Raw genomic sequence first — 26,472 nt, 5'->3', positions numbered from 1 at the left:
GTGGGGGGGGGGGGTGGGGGTGGTTTAAATTAAAATGAGAAGTGTTTTGGAGAATTTTAGGATATAGTAGAGATTCTCCCCCTTTGTACCATTTTTGAATGTCCACAGTCACTGGAGTTAATGTAGTAGGGTGATTGGATTTTGCGAGGATCCATTGTCCCACATATTAGTGTAGGGGTAGGCACATTGTGCTATTTGGCCGGTGAGCCTTAAGACCATGCCACATCCTCGTGTCCATCGCCATATGTTCCTTGATTTTCCTCCTGAGCGATAGGATAGTTAATGGGATTCACGGGCCAGGGAGGGACAGATGAGCTTAGAAGGGATTAGCAGGGCAGGATTTAGATTGCTCTAATTTCTACCCTTGTCCCTATAATTCCTTCAGAGGGACAGTGGCATGAGCAGAATTAGTTGAGGGATTAGCAGGGCAGATATATAAAGTTAGAATCGGGCCAAAATAGGCCACCTGATCTGCTACCATAGCGTGTACCCCCCCTCCCCCCTGACAAACCATGACTGTAAGAGTACTGCAGTAAGGCCAGCCCAAAATATCTGTCTATCTTTCCTTGTATGCTTCACCTTGCCAGGGCATCTACTGAACCTTGTTGTTAAAGCAAAAGTAATAAGTACGTGCATCGTGAGAGAATGTGTAGCCTTAGCTACACAACACATAGTCTTATTTTTCGAGCATCAGAACATGAACTGTAAAAACATGCAACACGAGGTTACATTCAGGAGTTTGTATGATAAGTGGGCCCCTTGAACTTGGAGAGCCTCAAGAAAGGTTGAAGGTTGAGGTGAAGGTAATGTTGGGGTTTTGGACCTCTGAGGAGAAAGAAACACATACAATCCATCCATCCATTGGGACCATACTCTGTGCAGAGCGTTGGTGCTGCCTAAGCAGTCTCCTTGGCCATTGGGCACAATCCTGGACGGGTCGCCACTCCGACACAGGATACCAGCATGCTGGCACTCATTTTGCCGACCTTGGAAGGATTACAGGCAGTCAACCCCACCTGGTATTAATTCAACAAAGGAGGGGATCCCAAGCCCACCACCCTAACCATGAAGCCAACACCAGGCATACACTTAGAATACAATTAGATAACCAGCTTTACTCTGTGTATTTAGCTTTTAAGCATATTGTATTCATGTGGGCAGATATGCGTTGCGTGTGTAGTTAGAAATCCTATACGTGTCCTTTTCTTATTCCACACGCTTTCCTGCAACCATTTCCCACATTACACATTACATTGGTTTCCTCCACAAAAGGCCAGCTCTCTCAGGCCGTTGCTCCTAAACCTTGGTGAAAACTACACGAAAACCACCCCAAACCGGTTCGGTGGACACGTGGAACCACATATCATAACAGATGGCTTGATCCATCATCTCTGAGAGCCCACCAAAACTTCAGGAGCCAATCACCAGGTATCAGCAGAGGTCAGAGTACCAGCACACCTATCAGGTATGGGGGAGGATATTTCAGTGGCCACAACTCCTACGGAGGAGGAGGTGCGCGGGCGGGAGAGGAGGCAATGGGTCGTGGCACCTGGGCATTGGTTTTATGTCCCTCGTGCATTGGATGACTGGCGCTGTCCAGAAGGCATGGTGGCAAGCGAGGGTTCCTAAAGCTGCTTCGTAAAGTTATTTGTGAGGTTCTTCCTCTGCTCTTCCAGTGCTGCCCCGCTCTCTCTGGAGATAGACATATTAACCACAACCAGGGTACCACATCTCCAGAATACTAAGATAACTAGCTTTACTCTCTGTATTTAGCTTTTAAGCATACTGTATCCATGTGGGCAGATATGCATTGCAAGTGTGTAGTTAGAAATCTTATACGTGTCCTTATTCCACACACTTCCCTGCATCCAATTCCTACATTATGCATCATGTAGGTTCCCTCCGCTAAAGGCCCTGTCACACCTTGACGATTTAGCCAGCGTATGCCGACGCATGAAAAATTTGTCTAAAACACTGGCACACGTCGAATACATTATGGGTAAGTTTTGTATACGTTAAGAGCACGCTGGCATACGTCGTAGTACGCTGGCATACGTCGTAGTATGCCGAGCTCGTCGACAAATTTTAACATGCTTGAAATTTGTCGACGTACTCTGCGTACTACGACGTATGCCAGCGTGCTCTTAACGTATACAAAACTTACCCATAACGTATTCGACGCGTGCCAGCGTATTTGGAAATTTTTTCATACGTTGGCATACGCTAGCTAAAACGTCAAGGTGTGACAGCGGCTTGACACTTCGATGTCTAGTGCGGTTATGATTTGAATCGTCGAGCCACATCCTTTTAATAGGCTACGCCACGTGATCATCGGCGATACGCTGCCGCGCACTATGCATAAGTTAGACTATCGTTGGGCATAGGTTGTGAACGCCGACAACACACTCAGCATTCGTTGATACAAGTTATTTATATGTTATCGAAACGTGCTGTGTACGTTACTAATACGTTATGCATACGTCCAACACGTTATGAATACGTCCAAAACTGGAAAAAAAACATCAATAGTTCAGCGTACACCAGTGTTTTACATACATTTTGATACCTTGCCATACGCTGGTTAAAACGTCAAAGTGTGACAGTGCCTTAAACCAGGTTACATGCATGAAGCAAAAACATACCAACTGATTACAATTCAAAAGACCTCACTGCACTGGAAAACGTTGGGACAGGAATACTATAATACTATCCTGTAAATGGTGGGGACTTGCAACCTGCAAAGGGTCTTCCATCTGGAACCACGCAACACATCACCCACCCCATACCCCCACCCCCAAAGACCACCAGCAAAGATAAAAAACACCCCTGTACATTAAATGAGGTCATCCTGAACCAATGCAGCAAGTCTGGATATAATTGTCTCAAAACTACAGTCGTAGTAAGACAAACAAAACACCCGTCTGTGAATTATAGTAAGGATTCCTCCAGAGAATGCATCCACCTCGCCGTGCTGATAAGAACCTTTGGTCCATTGGCAAATCCCTAGGGGTTCAGACAAGCATATTTAGACGCTCGGTAAATAGTGGAGTATCCATCCGCTCGAGGTACTCGGTGATTCGGCCATCCTAAAAGCAACTGCTTCGGCATTTTACCGGTTAACGGTTGCGGTGGGAGGCCATAAACGCGACATTATTAGTACTTCAAACTTCTGAATAAAATTTGCTGCAGCTGACCTCAACGGCATCAGGTGAAGATGCTGTGTGAGACAAACGAGGCCTACAGAGATCACCATCCACAGTTCCAGATCACCATCCACAGTTTGAACAATGGAAACAAGAATGGCATTCATTCGTATATGGATATAAAACCCCTGGGAGGAATCTTGGCCTCTCTCAACTCGCATTCTTCTGCCACCTTAAAAAAGCAAATTTCAACAGCAATGGAGAGAGATGATGTGTAAAACTTAGCTCATTTATTTAATAACCATTTGTACAAGTTCATATAACCAGAGTAAACCAGCAAAGTCAGGACACAAAGCAAGCAGAAGCTTGAGGCAGATTTGGTGACCACAACGAGAGATCACGTGATCGTTGAGCAATCGTGTGGCTTGACAGTGTAGCTACCGTAAACGGGAAAGGCGTTGCACATATTGTAATGCAGAAAATAATATTTATACCCTTGTACAATCAAATACAAGTGAGCGATACAGAGAAAGAAAAATACATTAATGATCCATGGAATATCGAACAAACTGTATAACCTTGGAATTGCACAACCTTTCATAACAGGGGTTGTTGTTCATTTTCATGGTCAAGAGTACTGGCAGAAGAGAGCGAAAGCTCACACCCACCTCTGCCTTCCATCCATCACCTGCAAACATTTTGTACGAGCACACTATTTACATTGCATCACCAATAACGCGTCCATAATAATCCGTGATCTGCTTTTAAGTTTTCATCAAATTAATCCACCGCTTTATTTATTTATTTATTTTCAACACCCCCCCCCATCCCCCCAAACTAATCACATACTGCAGTCCATCCATCCATTGGGACCATACTCTGTTCAGAGCATCGGTGCTGCCTCAGCAGTCTCCTTGGCTAGTGGATACAATCCTCGACGGGTCGCCACTCCGACACAGGATACCAGGAAGCTGGCACTCATTTTGCCGACCTCGGAAGGATGACAGGCAGAGTTAACCCCACCTGGTATTAATTCAACAGCTGAGCAGGATTTGAACTCAGGACACTCGGATCCCAAGCCCACCACCCTAACCATTAAACCAACACCAGACATATACTGTCATCCATTTAATTACCCAAATTTTGGTTCTCATTTTCAACTTTGTTTTTTTTTTTTAAATATATTTATCTTCAGCACTGGCTTTCTGGGAATAACGATTTTTTTGTTTGTTTCTACTCCAATTTAATTTTGGTACAAAAGAGAATAATTACATGAAGAGTGCACTTGTAATAGTACTATTTACCCCACAATGGTAACAATAACCTCCACAAACTTGTCCGAGTCCAAAATGCAAATCAATCCATCGAGTATTTCACTTTGAGCATTGCACGTAACCGATCCCAGGATTAAATCCTAAAGATAAAGGTACATTTTTATGGAACAATCACGAGACTAAACGCAACAATTCAAATAAAATAAAATAGTGACTGATTCAGTCTTTCAAAATGCTAACATCCAATGTAACTGTTAAAGGTGGTTAAAATGTATGTAAACTCACTCAGAATGGAACAGAACATTAGAGTATGGAAATTTTCCCGAAGCACGTTTAAAACCGAATATGAGGGAGCGGGGGTGGCAAAGCATTGCTCACAATCATGTCCAAGGCATGGCTTTGTTGATTTAAAAGCAAAGTGGTGCATCTAGTACAGAGAATGGTGAGGAAACATTGACCTTGCATGGAAAGGGGATGGGGTGTGTGTGTGTGTGTGTGTGTGTGTGTGTGTGTGTGTGTGTGTGTGTGTGTGTGTGTGTGTGTGTGTGTGTGTGTGTGTGTGTGTGTGTGTGTGTGTGTGTGTGTGTGTGTGTGTGTGTGTGTGTGTGTTATCTGTCAAGGCCTTTATAAAATAAATGATGAAACACAGGCAGCAATTGGTGACCTCATCTGGCATTCTTCAGGATATATTTGAAGTTCTGCAGCTCCCGGATACTTGTCGAAAGCCTGTAGACAAAATTGCATCAACATCAATTGAAGAACCATAAGTGATGAAACTAACAACTAAATCTGTCAAGGACAAAGGCCAAGCCAGTGCAGTTGCTAACGTTGTAACAAAGTTACGGCAGTTCCCACGCCCCCCTTTAATATGAAAAGCATGGATTAAAGAAGTGGTGCAAGTTAGCAGATCCTTCAATACGAGTGAACTAGATCATCAAACCACATAGCCATGAAGGAGAGCTAAAATAATGGAACCAATAAGTTCCTGTACAGATCCTGAACCTCACAGAACTCCCCTCAAATATTCAACTTCGCCATTTTTGTTTGAATTTTCAAGGTCACAGCCATTGGGCCTGCCTGCGGATTTGCCTCCCACAACGGCTGACACTGTCAAACTCATTTATCCTTCAGACAAGATCCTTGTATCTACCATGCATGTAATCACACCGGTCAGGTTTCATGGACAACCATGAGATGTGACAAAACCATGAGGTTGGATGCACCCATCAACGTATGCACATTACAATGGTACATATACAGTAGATTTGAACAAATTATCACGAAATTTGTTTTTACGTACGAGTGGAGAATCAGCTCACAACAATTAACATCGTAAAGCAGTGTCTAAGTAAACAATGTTAAACATGTTCCTTGTTATATTCAGATATATTTGGCTTTCAATCAGACATGCCCATGTGGACTACAAAAGACTGGTCCATATTTATTACCCTCGCCGAAGGAGGGGGTATCTTATTTGGGTTTGTTTGTCCGCACAGAACTTTAGTATTTTTCTCCGCAACCGCTCGTCGGATTGAGACAAATTTTTCACCATTGGTGTGACTCCGGATGTAGAATGTTTTAATGGTAATTATGACGTCATAAGTCACGTGGTGTGGCAGCCATGTTGGAAAAACGGAAAAACTTTGGACCTCGATCTCTGAAACCACACAAAGGGAAAAATTGAAACTTGGCACATAGCAAGTACTCCTCAAGGGGAATAAGTGTGATTTTTATGACATCATAGATGCCTTCGTTATGATGTCATAATTACATATATAGAACTACATCTGATCAGTATGAAAAATTTTAAGGGTCATCCAGGGATAAAATGGTCCACAAAAGTTTTTTTTGATGACGGCATCGGTCACATGATTCGGCAGCCATATTGTGAAAAAAAACCTTCAAAAATCTCTGAAATGGCTGAACCAGTCATCACTGCCATTGTCTTATTAATTAGGTAACACACGAGTACACAAATTCCACAAAAATACACCTCACAAAACAAGTCCCGGCGAGAGTCTGCAATCTCTGATTAACCTCTGCCATCGAAGATGGATGGAGGTTACTGTTTTCACCCCTGTCTGTTTGTTTGTGAACAGTATTACGGAAAAAACTCCTGGACGGATTTCGATGAAACTTGGTGGGGGGATTAGGTATGGTCCAAGGATCATGCCATTCGATTTTGGACTTGGTCCAAAAAAAAAAAAAACTTTGAAAATTTTGCAACTATTTTTCAAAAAATTTCGATATTATTTGAAAAATATTTGAATTTTTTTTTTTGCATTTCTACATGTTTTAAGTGATTTCCAACCCCCAAAAAAATTTGTTAGAGGAAAAAAAAAACAAATTTTGTAACTTTTTTTTGAAAAAAATTTCGATTTTATTTTTTGGGCATTTCTACATGTGCGTCGATCTAGTTTATTCAATCGTGGTTCAGTAGAGTCTGATCCGTTTTGACCTACAATGAATAGGATATCAGGTTCACTTAAGTGACTTAAGTCACCCAGCAGTATTGGTGGCAGAGGTTTTGCACTCTACCATAAATGTCATACAAGTTGATTGGCTAGTGGCCTCCCCAATTCCCCCTCAAGTTGCTCTTTTTATTGTCTTGTATTGTAATGGAGCAATGAGAGCATCTTGAAAATTTATTTTGACGATAGACAAGGTCCTCACAGTCAGTTATGCTATGTGGCAGACAGAGTAGAACAATCAGCAGATGTTACCTCGACCACTGAAGGTGGATGGAGGTTACATTTTCACACTTGCCTGTGAGCAGGACATCTCAAAAAAGTTTTGGACGGATTCGGACGAAACTTAGTGGACAGGTTGGGTGTGACAAGGAGAAATAGATTCGATTTTGGTGAAGTTCCAGATTCGAGAATTTTTAATTTTTCAAGCGATTCTTCACCATTGAGAGATGAGGCCAAAAACAATACATAGCACAACATCTCAAAAAGTTGTGGACAAGTTGGGTAGGTGACAAGACCAAGCTCATTAGATTTTGGTTCAGGTCCGGATGCAGATCCAGCTCATCAGTGGGATACAAAATGTAAACTGCTCACTCTGGCAGAGATATGCACTCTACCTAGTGCTGTTCTAATTTCAGCAATTCCAGTTGTAGGTTGGGTACTCTGCCAGTTCTAGCTTCAGACATAGAACTCTCCCATTCTGCATTGCAGGCTTCGTCCTGAAAACAAACCCAAAATTATTCACCCTCTTTGGCTCCGTGAAGCCGAGCACATCTCCATGGTCTTGCACCCTCTGCTCTTTCTGTGCTCTGTCCTGCACCCCTCCCCAACCCCTTCTGGTGAAACTCCCAAAATCCAGGCTAACTGCTCACATTCTTTGTTCTTCTTTTCTCTTGCCTGTGGAATAAACTTCCTCATTGTCTTTAACCTCATTCTTCCCTCCAGGGCTAATCAACTGTTCATCAGTATCTCAAGTTATCCCCCATCCATATCCATGATATATTCTACCCCCAATCAATCCTCCCCAAACTCACATCTTTCCAGGTTATCCCATGGTCTCTTCTCATTTCTCTCTTTATCTCCACTTTTTTTTTTGTAGTTCCATCTTTGCTTCTCAACTTATTTTTCTTCCACTTGTGATCGAGTTTGTGTCTGTACCCAGCTTGTTCACCACGATGTATCCTCCTTCACCTCTCCTTGCTCTAATTGTTCCCAGTGTCCTTTCTTCCTCCAGGTATCTTATCTTATCCCTCTCCCCTAAGATTGGTGTCACCCCCACCCTTATATTTCTACTGTTCTGTTACGTCAAGGTCAGTTTGTTCTCGCTCCTCCACAAGCCTCAACTCTACATTTAAAACAAAAGTTACTTTTTCCTTTGTTCCTTCTCTCATGTGTACCTATTGTTGTCCTTCCCATTTAAAGTGATTTCCAGCTTGCACTTGTGCCCAAATAATCTCATATGCATACAAATTGTGTTTCCGTGACATCAGATGGTCATTTCCTCAGAAAATGGTGACGTTTCCTTCTTAAAGGCCCTGTCACACCTTGACGATTTAGCCAATGTATGCCTGACTTATGCAAAATTGGGCTAAAACGCTGGCACACGTCGAATACGTTATGGGTAAGTTTGTATACGTTAAGAGCACGCTGGCATACATCGTAGTTTGCCGAGCTGTTAGACAAATTTTCCATGCTTGAAATTTCCCTACGCATGCCAGTGTATGACTCACACGTTCCGCATAACGCTGGCATAAGTTGTAGGCACGTTACGCGATCGTTGACACACGTTACTTGTAAGGTACTCATAAGTTGAAACAGGTCAAAGTAATGGTTAGCGTCAGTGTTCCAGACTCCCTGGTTTTTTATTTTTATTTTTTATTTTTTTTTTTCTTCGGTACGACAGTCATGTTGACACTTCGATTTCTAGTGCGGTTATAATATCATATAATTAGAAGGCTGCCGCTCAACGATTTAAATCATAACCGTCATACCGAAGAAAAAAAATAATTAAAAAAAAAACCAGGGAGTCTGGAACACTGACGCTATCCATTACCTTGACGTGTTTCGACTTATGAGTAACGTACAAGTAACGTATGTCGATGTGTGTCAACGATCGCGTAGCATGCCTACAACTTATGCCAGCGTATGCGGAATGTGTGTCATACGTCGAGAAATTTTCAACATGCTGAAAATTTCTTGACGTACTCGGCGTACAATGACGTATGCCAGCGTACTACGACGTATGCCAGCATGCTCTTAACGTATACAAAACTTACCCATAACGTATTCGACGTGTGCCGGCTTGGTTCGGCAAATTTTTCATACGTCGGCATATGCTGGCTAAAACGTCAAGCTGTGACAGCGGCTTCACACTTCGATGCCAAGTGCGGTTACGATTTGAATCATCAAGCCGCAGCCTATGAATAGCCTACGCCACGTGATCATTGGCGATACGCTGCCGCGCTATGCATAAGTTAGACTATCGTTGGGCATAGGTTGTGAACGCCGACGACACGCTCAGCATTCGTTGGTATAAGTTATCTATATGTGATTAAAACGTTCTGTGTACGCTACTAATACGTTATGCATACGTCCAACACGTTATTATACGCCCAAAACTTAAAAAAACATCAATAGTTCAGCGTACGCCAGCGTTTTACATACATTTTGAGACCTTGCCATACGCTGGCTAAAACGTCAAGGTGTGACAGGGCCTTAAGGGAGGAATGAGGCCTTGTTCATTAGGCTGATAAATTTGAGAACCCATTGCACACATGCGAGACCTCAACAAGCACGAAAATCAATACAAGTTACGCAGGTAATCTGTGACGAACACCATTTCATCATTCAGATGACACAAAGCTTCATCATCAGCCACAACCTATGAGCCAATCACATTGGAAAGCTGGCCGACAAGGACAGTCATAAACTAGGCATCCTCCATCATTCTCAGTCATTCCCTGAAAAAACAAAAATCACAATTACTCAGTCTACAGTCTCTATCCATAGCTCAATGGAATACGACTCACTCTCTCTTCCAGAATGGTGTTCCAGCATCACATCACTCATGGATTATGTGGTATTTAAGTCTCTTCCAGAAGCTGTTCTACTTACAAACCACTTTTTTTTCCACCTCCATTAATCTTTCCTGATCCAACCTTCTTCATTATAGGTCAGTGCATTTCCTCCCCTTCTCTTGGTTCGTATCCAATGATTGCCCCACTGCTGGTTTGTTGCCTTTTTATAATCACCTTGCTCTTCCCCAAGCCTTGACATTGTACAGAAGGAAAATAAAGAAATAAATAAAAATAAAAATGTATGTAAAAGTGTCGTTATGCCTCGAGTTGTCATACCACTTATTAGTTTGGCTGGTTTCACGCTTTATTCTGTTCCAAAATCCATTCAATTAATGTATATTTAGTGTGCAGCACAATAAGCAGTATACTGTTACATTTATGGAGTAGGAGGGTAGGAGGGGTCAGTGGTTCGAATTTAAGGCTTTAGCACTACTTGGTTCAAAAGTTATTTTTACTATGAAAACACAAGTGTATCAAGTATAAGTTTTTATGATGGGGTAAGTTGTCTGGAGTGGCCCAGCTGGGTGGATGAGCCAAGTCATTTTAACCTCGTCAGGGTAAGATTGTCTTATTCTATGTCCTCCAAGTTTGACCAGGCGGGGGACGGATGTCTTCAATGGATGCGGTCAGCCTGGGATCCTACTTCTCACACAAATCCAGTGGGGAAGAGGAAGATGGTCATCAGGTGGGTGGGGGGGGGGGGAGAGCTCCCAGCATAGCCAGCTCGAAGTGGCAGTGAGCCAGGCGCACACGACACCCCAGTTGTGAACTTTTCTATCTCCAGCATAAAATAATCTGCTGTGTTAATTCTGGGGATGAACCAAACCCCCTTTAATTATCTCATCCAGTTCAGCGTCAATGACTGTGGGCCCTGAGTTAGGATCCAGTTTCTTGTTTCAAGTACTGTGTATTAATAATGGTGTTTATTGCGGAATCTTTTTTATGTTGAAGATTTTGATACCATCTGTGTCACATGAGCATGCAATTAAATCCTTTCAAAATCTATGCGTGCACGTTTGGTTTCTACCATGTTTCCACTGACGGATTTGGTTAATTCGAAACCCGTGGAGGGGAATTAATTTCGGTAATCTCTTGCTTTTAGGTATGCACGATTTACAAAGCCACATCACACTACCGCTTAAATGGCAGGTTGTACAAATTGTGCTTCAAGCCAGCTATCCGTGGCATATGAACTTCCAGCATGTACGGTTCCAGTCTTTTATCGTTTACGGGTTTGGGTGGGAACCATACACATGTTTGTAATAAAATGCTAAATATGCTATGCACACTGGGGAGGGAGGGGGGGGTGAATGGTGATATTACCTGCCAAAGGCGTTGATAAGGGCAACGATCTCCTGCCGGGTGAGTTGGAAATACTGTGACGAACCACGCACGGGCAAAGAAAGAATTTCCCGTTCCGAGAACAAGATCTTCAGAGCAGTGCCCAAGCCTTGTGTCTGCAACACAATTAATAGAGCATTGGCAACAGCAATAGGGACAGTATGCTCAACAAATAATTGATACCAGAACCATGCTATTTTACATGTGTGGGCAAAACCACATTCTTCTAGCTCAAGTCGATCCATCTTTTCCAGAAGCTGTTCTACCTCTGAACCACCTTTTATTATTTTTAATTTTTTTAACCTCCATTCATCCTTTCGGACCCAACCCTCTTCATTATAGACTTCAAGGCAATTCACAAATGGTCCTCCAACATTTCCTATCATTTTTGGGGCCTGAAAATAACATGACCACTACACATCTCCTCTCTCTTGTTGTAATGCACGACTGTCAAGATCGCCTCGAGGCATGCACACAATCTAGGGCAGATTCCATCATTTTGAAAGTGCCGTATTGAACCCAGATTATACAGCTCAAAAGGTAAGTGCACTATCTGTGCATAATCCTATTGGACTCACTTCCAAGACAGTCATCCAATTCTTCTGTAATTCCCTGGACAGCAATCCAGCAATTAGCCAAATTAAAGCTTCAACAAGTCTGTTTGTTTGAGTGAGAGTTTGTTTTACATAAAAATGCACAAAATTAAATACTGATTTGTGACCATTTAAAAAAAATAAAAATAAAAAATAAAAAAAACTCACTGCCCCTTGTAAACAACTGCATGAAAGCCAAGGATAAATTCCACAGACAGTCTCCTGTGAACTTTAGCTCGTTTGATGTTCTCCTTCACAAGGACCTCAATATCTATCCCACAGGACACGTGACTGTTAGCCACCATCTTGGTGAAACTCGATTTGAACAGAGTCGTCACTTCCTGTCCAACTCGCTCAGCGTAGACAATCATTGCACAAAATCTCAGCAACTATTATCACCTGTTCTGCAATGTCAACACCGTGTAAACCTTCAACTGCCCTCATTGTCTCCATTTTTATTTTTTTTGAAGGTGGGAATAAAAAAATGAAAATATTATGCACCTCATTGGTTTGATGTTTGCTGACTAATTGTTACAATGCACACTCCAAGAGCAACATTCCCTCGTTTATTTACTGAGAATCATCTCAAATAGTTTGATGTTAACATTCATGACAAAACAATGGTAATTGCTCATCTCCAAAAGGTGGGTGAGTGACTCACCCAATAATTACCTGGTGCAAATAGATCAAGGCATAAAAATTGCTGCATAACTATTCAGCGACAATCACAATGAATATGGAATATCTTTCTTCACAATTTGAGATGCAGAACGTGTATTTTAACACACATTCAGCCTCAACGTTTTTGCTTATTCAAGGGCATTAATCACCACATTCAGGGCCCACAACCATTCATGAAAGGAATCAGAGGGTTTTCCAGAGTGAAGCACATCTCATTAGGTTCTTTCACAGTAAAATGGCTCATTTTGAATGCGATATTTCAATGAATAAATAAATAAATTTAGCTCATGCACAACTAAACTCTTCCATAAAAAAATTAATAAACCAATCTTGTAAAAGATAAAGATTGTTCAATGCAGAAGACTTTCACTGCAACAAAAAGTAAAAAAAAAAAAAATTATTATTATTTAAAACCACAACACCTGCTCACCTTGAAAAAGGATGAGCACACACAAGTTATTGAAGGCTTTTGGTCCCTCATAAAATTAGAAAAAAATGTGCATAGTTTTTTTTCTCCTTTTCCTTGAGGTTATTGGACCATTGGTAACATTTCTAACCAATCATTAAAAAAATAAATTTAATAATGGTGTTTACTCACAGTTTACACCTGGTGAGATGTTGATCTCTGCTGGGATCCCCCCAAAAATCCATTCATAACAAGGTGTCATTTCTACACAATGTGTAGAATTCGCTTGCACCATCCTTTAGAACTAGCGCATTGCTTGTCAGAATATATAAACAGCTGATAACACTGAACAACAAATTTCAAAATTTTTTTTTTACTGGAGATGTGTAAAGTGATTAAGACTAATTTGGGTACGCTGATTTCAAAAATCATTACCGTTTTGCTGTATCACGTCAGGATTTTCAGGAACAGAAATATTCCCATTGCCTAGAAGTCAGGATTTCAATGAAATTTACATATGTCTTTAACATGTCTATTTCGTACAATTGTTGTTAACTTGTGTTATATTTCTTTCTTTCAGATAAAGATGAGTAGGCGTTCCTGTACCAATCATCCTGACAACTTCTGTTATGTCTGTGGTCGGTATACCAAAAAAGATCAACAGCGAAGTATATCTACAGCAGTGAAAATGAAGGCCGCCTACTTTCACTACTTCGGGTGTAAGGTGGGGGACCAAGAACAGAGCTGGGCACCACACATCTGCTGCACAAGCTGTCACACAACCTTGACTCAGTGGTTGGTGGGCAAGCGCGCGAGCATGCCATTTGCGGTGCCCATGATATGGCGTGAGCCGCAGAATCATCATGATGATTGTTATTTCTGCTGCACAAGCATCGCCGGCTTCAACAAGAAGAATAAAGGTCACATCAAGTACGCTGACTGTGTCTCTGCTCGTAAACCTGTGCCTCATGATGACGAGAACCCCGTTCCAACACCTCCAGCTGATCAGAACATAGCTGTAAGCAGTGGTGAAGAGGATGGTGATGATGAACCTTTTGAACCCGACACTCAAGAATCACACCTTCTGAACCAGGGAGACTTAAATGATCTTGTAAGAGATCTCTCGCTGTCAAAGGCGAAGGCAGAGCTGCTTGGATCAAGGCTGCAGCAGTGGAATCTACTTGAACCTAACACCAAGATATCCTTGTTCAGAGCACGTCACAGAGACATGGCTGAGTTCTTTGAGATGGAAGACACGATGACATTCTGCAGTGACATCAACGGTCTGTTGAAAGAACTTGGGTGTGATCACGATCCTGCAGACTGGCGCCTCTTCATCGACTCGGGGAAGAACAGCTTGAAGGCTGTTTTGCTCCACAATGGCAACGAGAAACCATCAGTCCCACTGGCTCACGCGTTCGGCATGACAGAGACCTATGAGACTATGCGGCAGCTGCTTGATTCCATCAAGTACAATGACTTCAACTGGCACATCTGCGGAGACTTGAAAGTGGTGGCGCTGTTGTTAGGGCTGCAGTCATGCTACACGAAATACATGTGCTTCCTTTGTCTCTGGGATAGCAGAGACGACAAGAATCACTGGACGAAGAAAGATTGGGAAGAGCGAAAAGAGCATGTACCTGGTCGACACAACGTGAAGCATGTCGCCCTTGTCGACCCAGCCAAGGTTTTCCTTCCACCACTCCACATAAAGCTCGGCTTGATGAAAAGTTTTGTACGGGCAATGGATCTGAATGGGCGTGGGTTTTTATACCTCAAGGAAAAGTTTGGCAACACCTTGTCGGAGGCCAAGATCAAGGCTGGTGTCTTTGTTGGACCGCAAATCCGACAGATTATGAAGGACGAAACTTTTCCGACAACTCTAAACCCCAAAGAGCTGGCAGCGTGGAGGAGCTTCAAAGCTGTGACGGACAACTTCTTGGGGAACGAGCGCGCGGACAACTATGAAGAAATAGTGCAGCAGCTGCTGGAGTCCTTCAGGAAACTTGGCTCCAGGATGTCCCTGAAAATCCATTTCCTACACCAGCACCTGAACTTCTTCCCTGACAACTTGGGAGCAGTCTCGGACAAGCACGGCGAGCGATTCCACCAAGAGATTTCACTCATGGAGACGCGTTACCAAGGGCGGCACAACCCGAACATGATGGGCGATTTCTGCTGGTTCCTGCATCGTGAAACTGACACAGAGCAGCACAAACGCAAAGCCAAATGCCTAAAGCATTTTTAATTACATTCTAGTGGAGTTTTTCTGTAATTTCTATAATTTTGAAGCATTCATGATGAAATAAATGAATAAATGAATTTTTGTAAATTTCATTGAAATTCTGACTTCTAGGCAATGGGAATATTTCTGTTACTGAAAATCCTGACGTGATACAGCAAAACGGTTATGATTTTTGAAATCAGCGTACCCAAATTAGTCTAAATCACTTTACACATCTCCAGTAAAAAATTTTTGTTGTTCAGTGTAATTAAGTATGTTTGATTAAAAAAAATCATTTCTAACCTCGTAAAGTTGATTTGTCAGTGAGCCGACCAATCTGCTCGAGTTGCACATTAATTATCGCAGGACTTCGCAGTCTGTCTGATGATAGGGCCCAACGTTAGAAGCATCAAGATAATGGGCTCCATGTGAGGGCTTTGGTAGGTGAGCCATAATAAAAGGATGGAATCTTGAAGGTTTGGAGTATCCATTAAAGTTCTGAATTCATTTAAATTTTAGACGATTCAAGAGTCTGCGCAACCCCTGACCATTGTTAGTCAATTGTCACAGTTGACGACATCAAAAAAGTCAAACCACATTCTTTACCTCATTTAAAATTGGGGAAAGGGGAAGGGTGGGTGCAATTAATATCCAGTGCAGGCACAGATGGTCTACACTCTGGAGCTGTTTCAAGCATAATCCTTCAATTGCCAACAACCTCATATACACCATGCAACTACAAGTCGAGAGATCATGGTGAGACGGCTTATACGCATAACCCCCCCCCCCCACCTCCCATTTCCTAAAAAGGGGCTTGTGTCGATTGACTTAGGTTGACATGGGGGGAGGGAAGTCCTGTGGAGGGGTGAAAGGAGAGAGGGGGTTTGACACGTTCTCACCTGTAACTTTCCCCAGAGCCTGCACTTGTCACAGGTGACACAGTCCATGATTCGTGAGATATTCTTGAAATGCAGACGGAATTGTTCCTGGGAGGATGAATAATTTAAACCATTACTCATCAATTATTTAGGCTGTTTATATACATAACCAGAATCAACTTCAATTATTGATGATAAAGACATCACTGGAGTTCACATGGGCTTGGTGGTTTAGATCCCAAAAGCCAGGATCCAACACCCTCCCTTATTCATTCCATAGAAAATATCATTCCCATTATTCCTACACCATACAAGCCTGATTACAGGTTTGGAAAATGAAGATAAAATCATCCTACCTTCAGCGATTCCACAGCTTGTCCATCCCCACAAAACATTGACGTCTCATCAAAGTGCATGGGGAAGGAACTGGGCAAGTGAAGAGGGGCGACAGATAACAGGAGACATTCAACTACAAAGGCAGTTGGACCAAACCAGAAGCACCGGATGATGGAGTTATTAAGTTTAACAATCAATGGGGAGTGAGCTTCTATGATAATTTCACACAGATGAAAATGCATGAAATAAATTTATAAAATTTATACTTTTCACCTTCTATAGTTATAATTGACCATTATCACAACTGATGGATTAGCCATAATCACTTTGCTTAATTTCTCTACAATGTTTCAATAATTTTTTTTTTTTTAAATTTAAATATTTTACACGTCACAATTCACAATAGAGTTTATTAGATTTATTATTTCAAAAATAAAAAAAAAAAATTTTGGCCTCCAAAAGTGATGTTCGCTGTAACGAGATTCATTACTAGTGTAAAGGAAACTCTACTGGAGCCACACAAAGAAGGTTCAGCGTAAAGTAACCACGTTGGTTCCAGGGCTGTTAAGTCTTGGTTATGAAGATAGATCAAACAAGGCATTGGAGAAGATGATGTGCAGACATGACAGAAATGAGTTAAAGACATTTAAAAGGATCATTACCAAGTAAACAAAAGCAGATTTAATTTGGTGGAAATTTCGAAGAAGGGAACTTGAAGAGATAGGAAAGAGCTGTAAACAAGATATTTATTTATTTAGAGTAGTTATAATGTGGAATTGCTTCCAGTATTCTGCCTCATAAACTATCATAGTTGATCAGTTTAAAAAGTAAAGATGAGAAATGTCACGCCTATAGAACAGACAGGATGATACACGGCTGATGTGCTTCCATGGGATTTGCAAACTTTCAATTCCCCAGTCCCACAACTGCCTGCCTGCCTGCCTTTTTTTTTTGTATACCTTGGTCGAGGCTCGTATGAGAGCTAACACACAACTCACAGCAAGGAGGCATGAGACAAGAGGGGCGGGAGTGGAAGGGACAAAACAGTGGGGAACAGACACATTAGGTGAACTGTGGAAGGGAGAGGGATGGGGAACATGGCGAAGAGAAGATGGACATTACAGGGACTTTCAGGAAGGAAAGCAGGGGAATTGAAGGAAGTGGGCTTGGGTGGATTATCGGGGGTGGAAAAGATCGAAGATTTGGATGGGGAAGATAAGAGGTGGTGGTGAACAGCTGTTTTGAAAGCCTGGAGGGAAGAATGGGAAAGAATAGAGTGAGGAAGTTTATTCCAAACGCGGGAAAAAAGAGGAATGAAAGAGTGAAGATGAGCAGTGATTCGTGATTTTGGTAGTTTTACCAGAAGGGGGTTGGTGGCGGACCTTGAGCGCCCTGTGGAAATGTGGTGGGGACAAATCGCAGAGAGAGCAGGGGGGGCAAGGCTGGAGAGGAGTCGGTAGAAGACAGAAAGACCACCGACCAACCTGCGGTGATTGAGTGAGAGGCCCAAAGACTCAGCTTCATTGCGGGAGATGCTGATGATCTTCAATGCCCTGGTTTCGACAGCGTGAAGCCGAGAAAGGCTTCCCTCCCCATCCCACTCCTACTCCCCACAAATGGTGGGGTACATTGGAATAATTGCCTCAAGAGTACATTACAGTACTCTGCTTGTATTTCCAAAATTCCTTCAATAGATATTTTGCCATTCCATCAACCTCAAACAAATACAGTAATAACAAGAACAAGAAGCGAATACTTCGATATCGCGCGGCTGGGGGCAGTAAAAGTCTCGGTTAAGAATGATGAAACAATTTTGCAGTAGCATGCATGATGGGAAGAGTTGTGATGTTGGAAAAATTTCTATTTATAGCCCTCAGATCAAAGGGACGTACACGGCCATAAGTGTGACAGAAGACGTGACAGAAGACACAGAACAGAATAGCCAATTATATAACAGCGCGATGTCGCCGCGCTATAAAAGAGCAATCAGAGATTGCAGACCCTCACCAGGACTAGTTTTGTGTTGAGTTTGTGTCGTTTTGTGTAGTGTATTTTGCGTACTGGTGTGTTACGTAATTAATGAGACATATTAAAACTGTCACTTTATAACTGTTGGCAGTGACAACCGCATACCAAGACGTACCGCTTTGATTGGACACCTGACCCTGACCCATGACATTTATTATTCTTCAATTTCATTCATAATGGGATTAAAATAAATTCAATTCAAATCAAATCAAATGGAAGACCAAATAGGGACAGCCCTGCATCGGAGTAATCAGAAGGAACCCAAACAAGCAAAAAGCAAAGATTAAGTCATCAGGAGGAACCTGCATATGATTCGGGTTTCTGCTGCTACTACTCTACCCTTAAACCCATCGAAGCACAGCCAAGTGAGCCTCATTCAAAACAAAGAAAAAAAACCAAAAGAACCCAGATTCATAAAATTAAATAATTCTGGCTGCCAGACTATGTGGCCGATTAGGTTGAAATTTAAAACACATATTCCCCATCACTACTAGATCATAATTGTGAAGTTTCACATTGATCGAGTGCTTGAAGAGAAATGATTAAAAAAAAAAGATTTTCGCTCATTCCAATATGGCTGCCAGACCATGTGACAACAAGAAGCGAATACTTCGATATCGTGTGGCTGGGGGCAGTAAAAGTCGAGGTTACGAATGATGAAACAATTTTGCAGTTATAAAATTTAAATGTAGACACGGTGAATTAACATGCATGATGGGAAGAGTTGTGACGTTGGACAAATTTCTATTTATAGCCCTCAGATCAAAGGGACGTACGCGGCCATAAGTGTGACAGTAGACACAGGACAGAATAGCCAATTATATGACAGCGCGATGTCGCCGCGCTGTAATAACCACTTCTGTCACCAAAAAAAAAAAAAGAGGAAGAAATCACCTCCACAAGACGTTTTAAAAACACTTCTGGTGAAAAACAATGAAGAACGAGAGTTACAACGCTGCGCATCAACAACTAACGGAACAGGAAGATCATCACTTCCTACTCAGAAAATAAACTTCCGGCGTCACACAGAAAACGTCGCTCTTCCGCATTAACCCCGCCCACAATTCACCCGGCAATTTCCACCCACAATCCACCCGGCAATTTCCACCCGGCAATCTCCGCCCACATCACACCCAACAATAAGTGTGACAGAAGACACAGGACAGAATAGCCAATTATATTACAGTGATGTCGCCGCGCTGTAAATATTTGTGAAAACCTTGGCATCCCCAAGGCTTGGGGAACATTTGTGTGAAGTTTCCCCACGATCTGCCGAGCTGTTCTGGAGATTCTTAAAATATGTTTTAGGGTAAATTCAATATTGCTGCCAAACCATGTGACCTATGACATGTGTGTGAACCTTTTGTTCCTCATGGATAGGCGGTCATATGTGTAACGTTTCGCCTCTACCTGTTCAACCATTTTGAAGATTTTTGAAGGTTAAGAAAAAAAATATTGTTGTGGTTACCAAATTCGCAAACCACCATTCAGGTCCCTTAGGTGAGGTATCTCGGTAAGTATATGTGTAGTTAGGCCCAAACCCGTTGTCTAGTGGGAATACATGTCATTTATGCGTGCTGCGACTCTTCAGGATAGCCGTTTTTCTTTTACTATCTTTATTTTGGACCAACCGCCATTGTTACCACCGCCAACCGCGTCTCAACAGTCGTCACAACATCAACCACCCACCACAACGCCGCTTCACCACAACAGCCACGACCCTTCACGTCACACCTCGCAACCGTCGCATCGCCACCGTTCTTGCGCCGCTTGTGGGTACCGGTGTTGGACTCGTGCAGGGTGCGCGCCGAACAGCGTGTACAAAACCACGGATTTTCCGCTCCAAAAACGGATCAAAAACGGCACACGCCCACTTTTGTGCCGTCCAATCGGTGAGCGAGGGGCGATTTGGCCCCGCCTCCAGGGCGTTGGAGGGCGGTCGCTATATGCAAATTCATGGATCAAAATGCATTCACGCCCACTTTTTCTCGGGCCAATGGGGAGCGAGGTGAAAGGTCGAAGGCAGGGGGTCAAAGGCGAAGCCACGGGGCTGATATAAGCGACCGCGTTCGTCAGTAGAGGAGAGTTAAGACTTCGCAGTCGGTGGAGTTGGGAAGAAGAAGCAAGAAGGAGTTGGTCGTCGTCGTGTGCGTTGGAGTCGGAGCGAAGAGGACGGAGCTGTGGAGAGGCGGCGAGGGCAGACGAGGGGGTGCTCGCGTCGTGCCGGGAGCTGCACACCAGGGAGGCCGACGGCGCGACCTGGTCGAGGTGGAGACGCTCGTCGCGGGACTCGAGACAGAGTAAAAATCCTCCTTTCCCCGAGCATCAGCAACCCCCTCCTGTTTCCCCCCGCGCTGAGATAGTGCGACCAAGGGGGCCCCTTTTCCCACCCCCTACCAGACACTGTCCGCGAGGCCCGCGGAGTTGAGGCACCATCGCCGCTCCGCGTCTCATCACCAGACGGGTAGGCCCGACCCGGTCTCGGCCTCAGGCCCGCCTCATCCTTGAGGGTGTTCTTTTTCTTGGTTTTGGATATGTGTTGTCGGCGCCGTCTGTGAAGTAGAATTGTATAAGTGTTGCCGTGTGCTCGCGTAATCGGTATTAGATCTGCATTGTCGCATTTGCTTTTTGTGTAAAATTGCATTGTGTTTCTTTTCCTTTTCTATGTGCTTTTGGTGGAATTGAATATGTGTGCTTTCCGTTCATCGCGAATAAATGTGCTTTATGTTGAACTGCTTTCCCGCTTCGCTTCGTCATTTCTCTCATTGAATCCTCATCTTGCTTCACGTAAAGGGTTGGTAGTGGGCTGAATACGCCCGATAATTAATCGAACCGTCGAGGTCGACGAATAACACCGCTCGGTTATCCCGATAGTACGGAACGGGTCGCTTAAGTGGCCCGTGTCCGAAGTCGACCTGCGATCGCCCGGTCTACCCTCCGTGTGGGTACTTAGGTAGGTCGAATTTGGCGAGCAACCCTATCCCACGCGGGGGCCGATTGGCTCGATCGCGGTGAGACCGAAAGGTCCACCCGTGACTGGTTCCCGGCGTTAGTCCGAGAGGGTCACGACTGGATTGTCCGTCCGGTGGGCGACGTGCCGCGATTCGAGTTACGTGGCCGTCAGCACGCCGGCGGGCGCGAATCCGTAACACTGGTGTCAGGTCGTGCGATACAAATCCATCGCCCTCCTCGCGGCACTGGTATCGGAGAACAGGAAAACGGGCTCTCCTGTCTCCAGCTAAATTCACGGGAATCGGTCCAGGGGTGAGAGAAGCGACCCCCGATTCCCTCCAAATTACGAGCGAGCGAAATTAACCCTTTAAGAGAAGCAAGATGGCATCTCAAGGCGAGCGGGAGCCGGGGGTATTAGAAATGTATATGTGTAGTAATGTAGAATCCATGGTCCAGGATGAAATCCCCGTGCAGGAAATGTTGGTTGTACAGGAAAACTAACTCGCCCAACTGAACCCAGAGCCCGAAATGGGTGCAGCAGCGGCCGCGGTGTATGACACCTCCCCCCCCCTCTCCACCAAAACCCTTCCCCAACCCCTGCCGAAACGGCTCACTCAAGCGCACCCGACATGGCCCAGCTATTCACCATGCTGGCGGAAATGACAGCGAAGATAAATGCGAACATGAACGAAAAGATGGATGCGTATACACAACAAATAAACGAGAGGATGGATACAAACGCAAATGAATTTATAAACGAAATGAAAGGCATGAACAAGCAAATGAAGGAAGAAACGAAAAAGCTCCGGGGTGAGACGCAGAACATGGGCCGATGCCTGCAGGCGGGCATGAAGGCCGTGACCAGGGAGCTGGGAATGGCGACTCCACGTGTGGGAGCAAACGAGCTGGAAGGGGGTGCAACGGCTGACAGGCCCGCGGTGGAGGCGGGTAAAAAAATAATTCGGGGGGCGTGTTGGGCGAGGGTCGTGACAGAAGAATCGACGGTGACCAAAAGGGAAAAATTAAATGGGGAGACCAAAACGTGTGAGACGAGACACGAGGTGACGACAACGGAAATAATAGTTGAGACAAGAGAGGTAAAGGGTGAAGAGTTGGCAGACACGGGAGACAGAAAAAATAGAGGAGAGACTGCACGATGAAGACGGGGTAAGTGACGCGCACACACACACGGAGGTAGTGGAGGATAATGGGGGTGAGCTCGCGGAGCGTGTCGGGACCCAGTGCGAGCACCTGGATGGCCTCCTCCAGGAACGAGGGGAGGGAGTCTGCCCCCTTGAGGTGAGTCACGACCAGGTGAGTTCGGTCGTGCTTTGCGAGGTTGAGGGGACGAGTGCTGCGAACGGGTGCACGGAGAGCTTGGGGGGTATAGAGGTCCCGGAGACCCTTGTGGGGACACGAATCCCCAGTGTGGTTGTCCCTGTGTGTGTGGTGCAAGGTGTGAGTGCGTCCCCGTGTGTGAGTGGTGTGGTGGCGATGGTGCCGGAGTACGTGCTTCCCAGCACGCCGTGTGTGGATGAGGCACCGTGTGTGAGTGAGGCCGTGTGTGTGGATGAAACGGCCAGTGTGGATGAGGCACCGCGGGTGAGTGCCCCCGCGTGTGTGAGTGAGGAACGGTGTGTGGATGAGGCACCACGAGTGAGTGAAAGGCCGCGAGTGCGTGGAGCCACGTGTGCGAGGGAGGTAATGGCACGCGTGAGTGAACGGCCGAGTGCAAGGGAGACCGTGTGTGTGAGAGAGCGGTATGTGAGGGAGATGTCGGTTGGCATGCGGGAGCACGCAGCCGCGTCTCCCGGTGTGAATGTGATGGAGTGGACTGTGTGCGTCGTAACACGCAGGTGTGCGTGGGTGGAATGGAGGCGACGACGGCGACATGACAAGAAAGAAAGCCGAGTAGCGGCTGTTGTTGTTTCGGGGACCGTGCCGGGTTCACCCAGCAGTGAGCACGAGGTCCGTGCTGTGCAACGCACGAGGCCCCCACGTGCTCGCTTGCGAGAGTGAAGTCCCGGTCCGGAAACGCACGCGGTGGATTTGCCGATCCCGCGGACGGACAAAGTTTAGGCAGGTAAATGGATTTGGACCGGACGGGTTCTCCACGCGATCGTGTGTGTTAAGCTCCAACGGGCAAAGCACATGTGTTCGCGTGGGGAACCCCTCGAGACGTGGGGCTTGTGTTTTTTTTATGCGCACGGTGACGCCATGGCTGCACGTGGGGTTGGAATCCGGCAGGAGGGGTATCTCTGCCGGATGGTACCGTCCAAGGAGGGACGAGGAACACGTGCAGCTGCATGACGTCACGGGCAGGTGCAAAGTGCGCGAGTTGCCGCGCTGGTGATGCGCATGAAAAAAAAAAAAAAAAAAAAAAAAAAAAACAAGCCTCACTTTCGGGTGCATAGGATTCCTGGGCAAGGGGTGGAAGACCCCCTTACCTGGGCACAGGATGAAAACTAGTTAGGGGGAAGGGTTAGCTTAGTTAGACCGACTACATGGGGCAGGGGTAAGTCCTCATGGAGTCCGTGGAATGGATTAGTTAGAGGGATTGTTGCCAGATTTAGGATGGGAAAATGGGAAATGATTTTTGATGATTTGGAGACAGAGACAGACTTTGAGTGTGTAGAGGGGACGTAGTTTAGCTACGTAGTGTTAAAAGGAACGTGCTGTAGTTTAAGGGACGACGTGGGAGCACGAGTTAGTTAGGGGAGGTAGTTAGAAGGATGGCAGAGTTCAGTGGTGAGTGTGTTGAAGAGTTGGAGAGTTGTGAGGTGAGTACATGGTGAGTGAGTGAGGCCAGCGGGTCTGTGTGTATGGAGTGAATGGGGAATGCATGGTGCGATGAGTGATTGGGGGGAGGAGTGACTCCCGCCCAAGGGACCCCCGGGGTCAGTGTAAAGTGAGTTAGTTGGGTTAGTCAAATTAACAACAATGGAGGTCGTTTTGCTGTTGGTGGGAAAGTAGGCTCGAGACCCATTTGGAGGGGTGCAGGAGCCCTGTTGACGGGCTTGGGAGCGTGGCTGCGAAAGGTGAGTATCGCTGAGTGGGTACCCCGGGCACCAGGCTAGTCGGCCGTGGTAGGCCAAGGGCCCATGGGGGGCCGGGATAGAGTAGTGGGCACGGGTGCGCCTGCTTGGTGCGGGGGCCCGGGGCGCCATTAGTCGCGTGGGCAGTGTTGTGGGCACGGGTGACCCTCGGAAAGGGGCCCGGGAGGCCGGCCTGCCACGTGTGCGTTTCAGCGGAGGTGCCATGGGGGGCACTCCCCGGTGTTAGGGAGCTGGTAGGCTCGGAGGCAGTGTAGTGCCCGGGGGTGCCATAGCGGGAGATTCGGCAGAGGGTCGTGCCTGTCAAAGGGAGCCACGTGTCCCAGCCAGGAGACCGTGTGAGGGCACGGAGAGAAAATTGGGGGGCGAGGCCCGAAATTGTGAGGACACCAACACAGGCGACGGGAATCTGGGTTGTTAGAACCAATAGTTTAAGCGAGAGGCGCTTGTTGAAAGCCCCGGGGTAGTTTAACAGATAAATGGTTAGGGTAGATTCGGAGATGTACCCCTCCGCACCATCCATCCCCTCGCTGTCGTTGTGGGCCGCTGGACCCACTTTGGGTTAGATCGCCGAACTCTGGGGAGGCCATTCTGAGGCTTGAGTTGGGCCTCGACACAGGACGTTAGCTCTCCCTTATTCCCCTCCAGGAAGGGAACGTAGGGGTTGGGAGTAGGCTAGGTGACAGGATAGGTTAGCCGAACAAAGACGATAAAGGGGGTTAGGGGACGATTTATAGTGGGGAAGAAAAAAAAAAAAAAAAAAAAAGGGGAAATTAAAGAAAAAAATAAGTTGGGGCTAAATTGGGGTTTGACAAATTAAGGGAGTGGGTATGTACAGTGACAGGCAAAGGCGATAGGTGGGAGGGAGACAGGTAGGTAGGTCCGAGCCCACCTTCCAAGTGGCCAGCACCACCGCACTCCCTCCACCAACCTCCACTGAACGGCAAAGGCTGGCCAACTTCATCGGCTGGCCGTGTTTTGCTTCAAGGCGGAGGCCGGCCAACTTCATCGGCAGCTGTTGTTTTGCTGCAAGGCCTGTGCCATCGGCTGGCCGTGTTTTGCTTCAAGGCCTGTGCCGGCCACTTCATCTGCTGGCTGTTTTTCTTCAAGGCCCGTGCCGGCCAGTTCATCTGCCGGCTGTGTTTGCCTGCAGCGGCCTTCTTCTGCGGGCTGTGTTTGCCTGCTGCCTTTGCCATGCCATGCCCACTGCCCACGTTCACCAGCCCCGTTCAATTTTGCTTTGCCCCCCCCCCCCTGTTCATTTCCATGTGCGCCAGGATCAAGGCAACAGTTTGCAAGCTGTGAGAACTGCCCCGTTGGCAGCTACAACACGGGCCTGCAGTGGCGGCCCGTGCACCGTGTTTGCGTCCATCCATTCGTTGTGTTCATTGCGTGTGCCACTTGAGCTGGCACGGAGACTGCGTTTGTGCAGCCCATGCACCGTTGTGGTTCACTGCGTTCAGTTTAAAAAGGGAAGGCCTTGGACTGCGTGTGAGCAGCCAGCCACGTTCCCTGTCACCTGCATTCTTTTGAGCCAGAGACTGCATGCGAGCAGCCTGGCTCCCTGCTAACTGCTTTTCTTTTGCAGAGTTCAATGATCCTGGGCCATGGTTTAGTGTAAAATTTGTAAGTTAAGGTTAAGATGTACTGTACATATGAGTGCGCCCCCGGCATGTCTGTCTTAGCGCCGGCAATTTTATTTAAGTCGTCCGTGTGAGTGAGTTTGTTTAGGTAGTTACGCAGCCCTCAGGTTATTTATTTTGGGGACACGAATACCATGAATGTCGCACTCAGGGATCCGTAGGTAAAATGTACTAGGGGAAAACTACACATGATGGCACACGAAAATTTGACGACTCGGGACGAGTCTGTAAAAAGGGGAGGGGGTAGTGTTGTGGTTACCAAATTCGCAAACCACCATTCAGGTCCCTTAGGTGAGGTATCTCGGTAAGTATATGTGTAGTTAGGCCCAAACCCGTTGTCTAGTGGGAATACATGTCATTTATGCGTGCTGCGAC

General features: G+C 45.5%; 1 protein-coding gene across 2 annotated transcripts in view; it reads right to left on the bottom strand.

Moving 5' to 3' along the window:
• Positions 1-3,418: 3,418 nt before the first annotated feature.
• The window catches only part of ERO1B (endoplasmic reticulum oxidoreductase 1 beta), an 88,656-nt gene continuing 65,602 nt past the window's right edge, over positions 3,419-26,472 (bottom strand). For both annotated transcript variants that reach the window (XM_085895770.1, XM_085895771.1), the window contains 5 exons: positions 16,442-16,511; positions 16,107-16,193; positions 11,286-11,419; positions 5,082-5,143; positions 3,419-3,831 (listed from right to left, as the gene is read on the bottom strand). In XM_085895770.1, coding sequence (XP_085751896.1) covers positions 5,083-5,143; positions 11,286-11,419; positions 16,107-16,193; positions 16,442-16,511 — 352 coding nt within the window. In that variant the 3' untranslated portion in view covers positions 3,419-3,831; position 5,082. The remainder of the gene's footprint in view (positions 3,832-5,081; positions 5,144-11,285; positions 11,420-16,106; positions 16,194-16,441; positions 16,512-26,472) is intronic.

The sequence above is a fragment of the Eptatretus burgeri genome, chromosome 9 (genome assembly GCF_056783735.1).
Source record: "Eptatretus burgeri isolate ZD-2024b chromosome 9, Ebu_testis_v1, whole genome shotgun sequence".
Taxonomy (NCBI): Eukaryota; Metazoa; Chordata; class Myxini; order Myxiniformes; family Myxinidae; genus Eptatretus; species Eptatretus burgeri.
The sequence above is the reverse complement of the archived record's forward strand: the minus strand, read 5'-3'. Positions and strand labels throughout refer to the sequence as shown.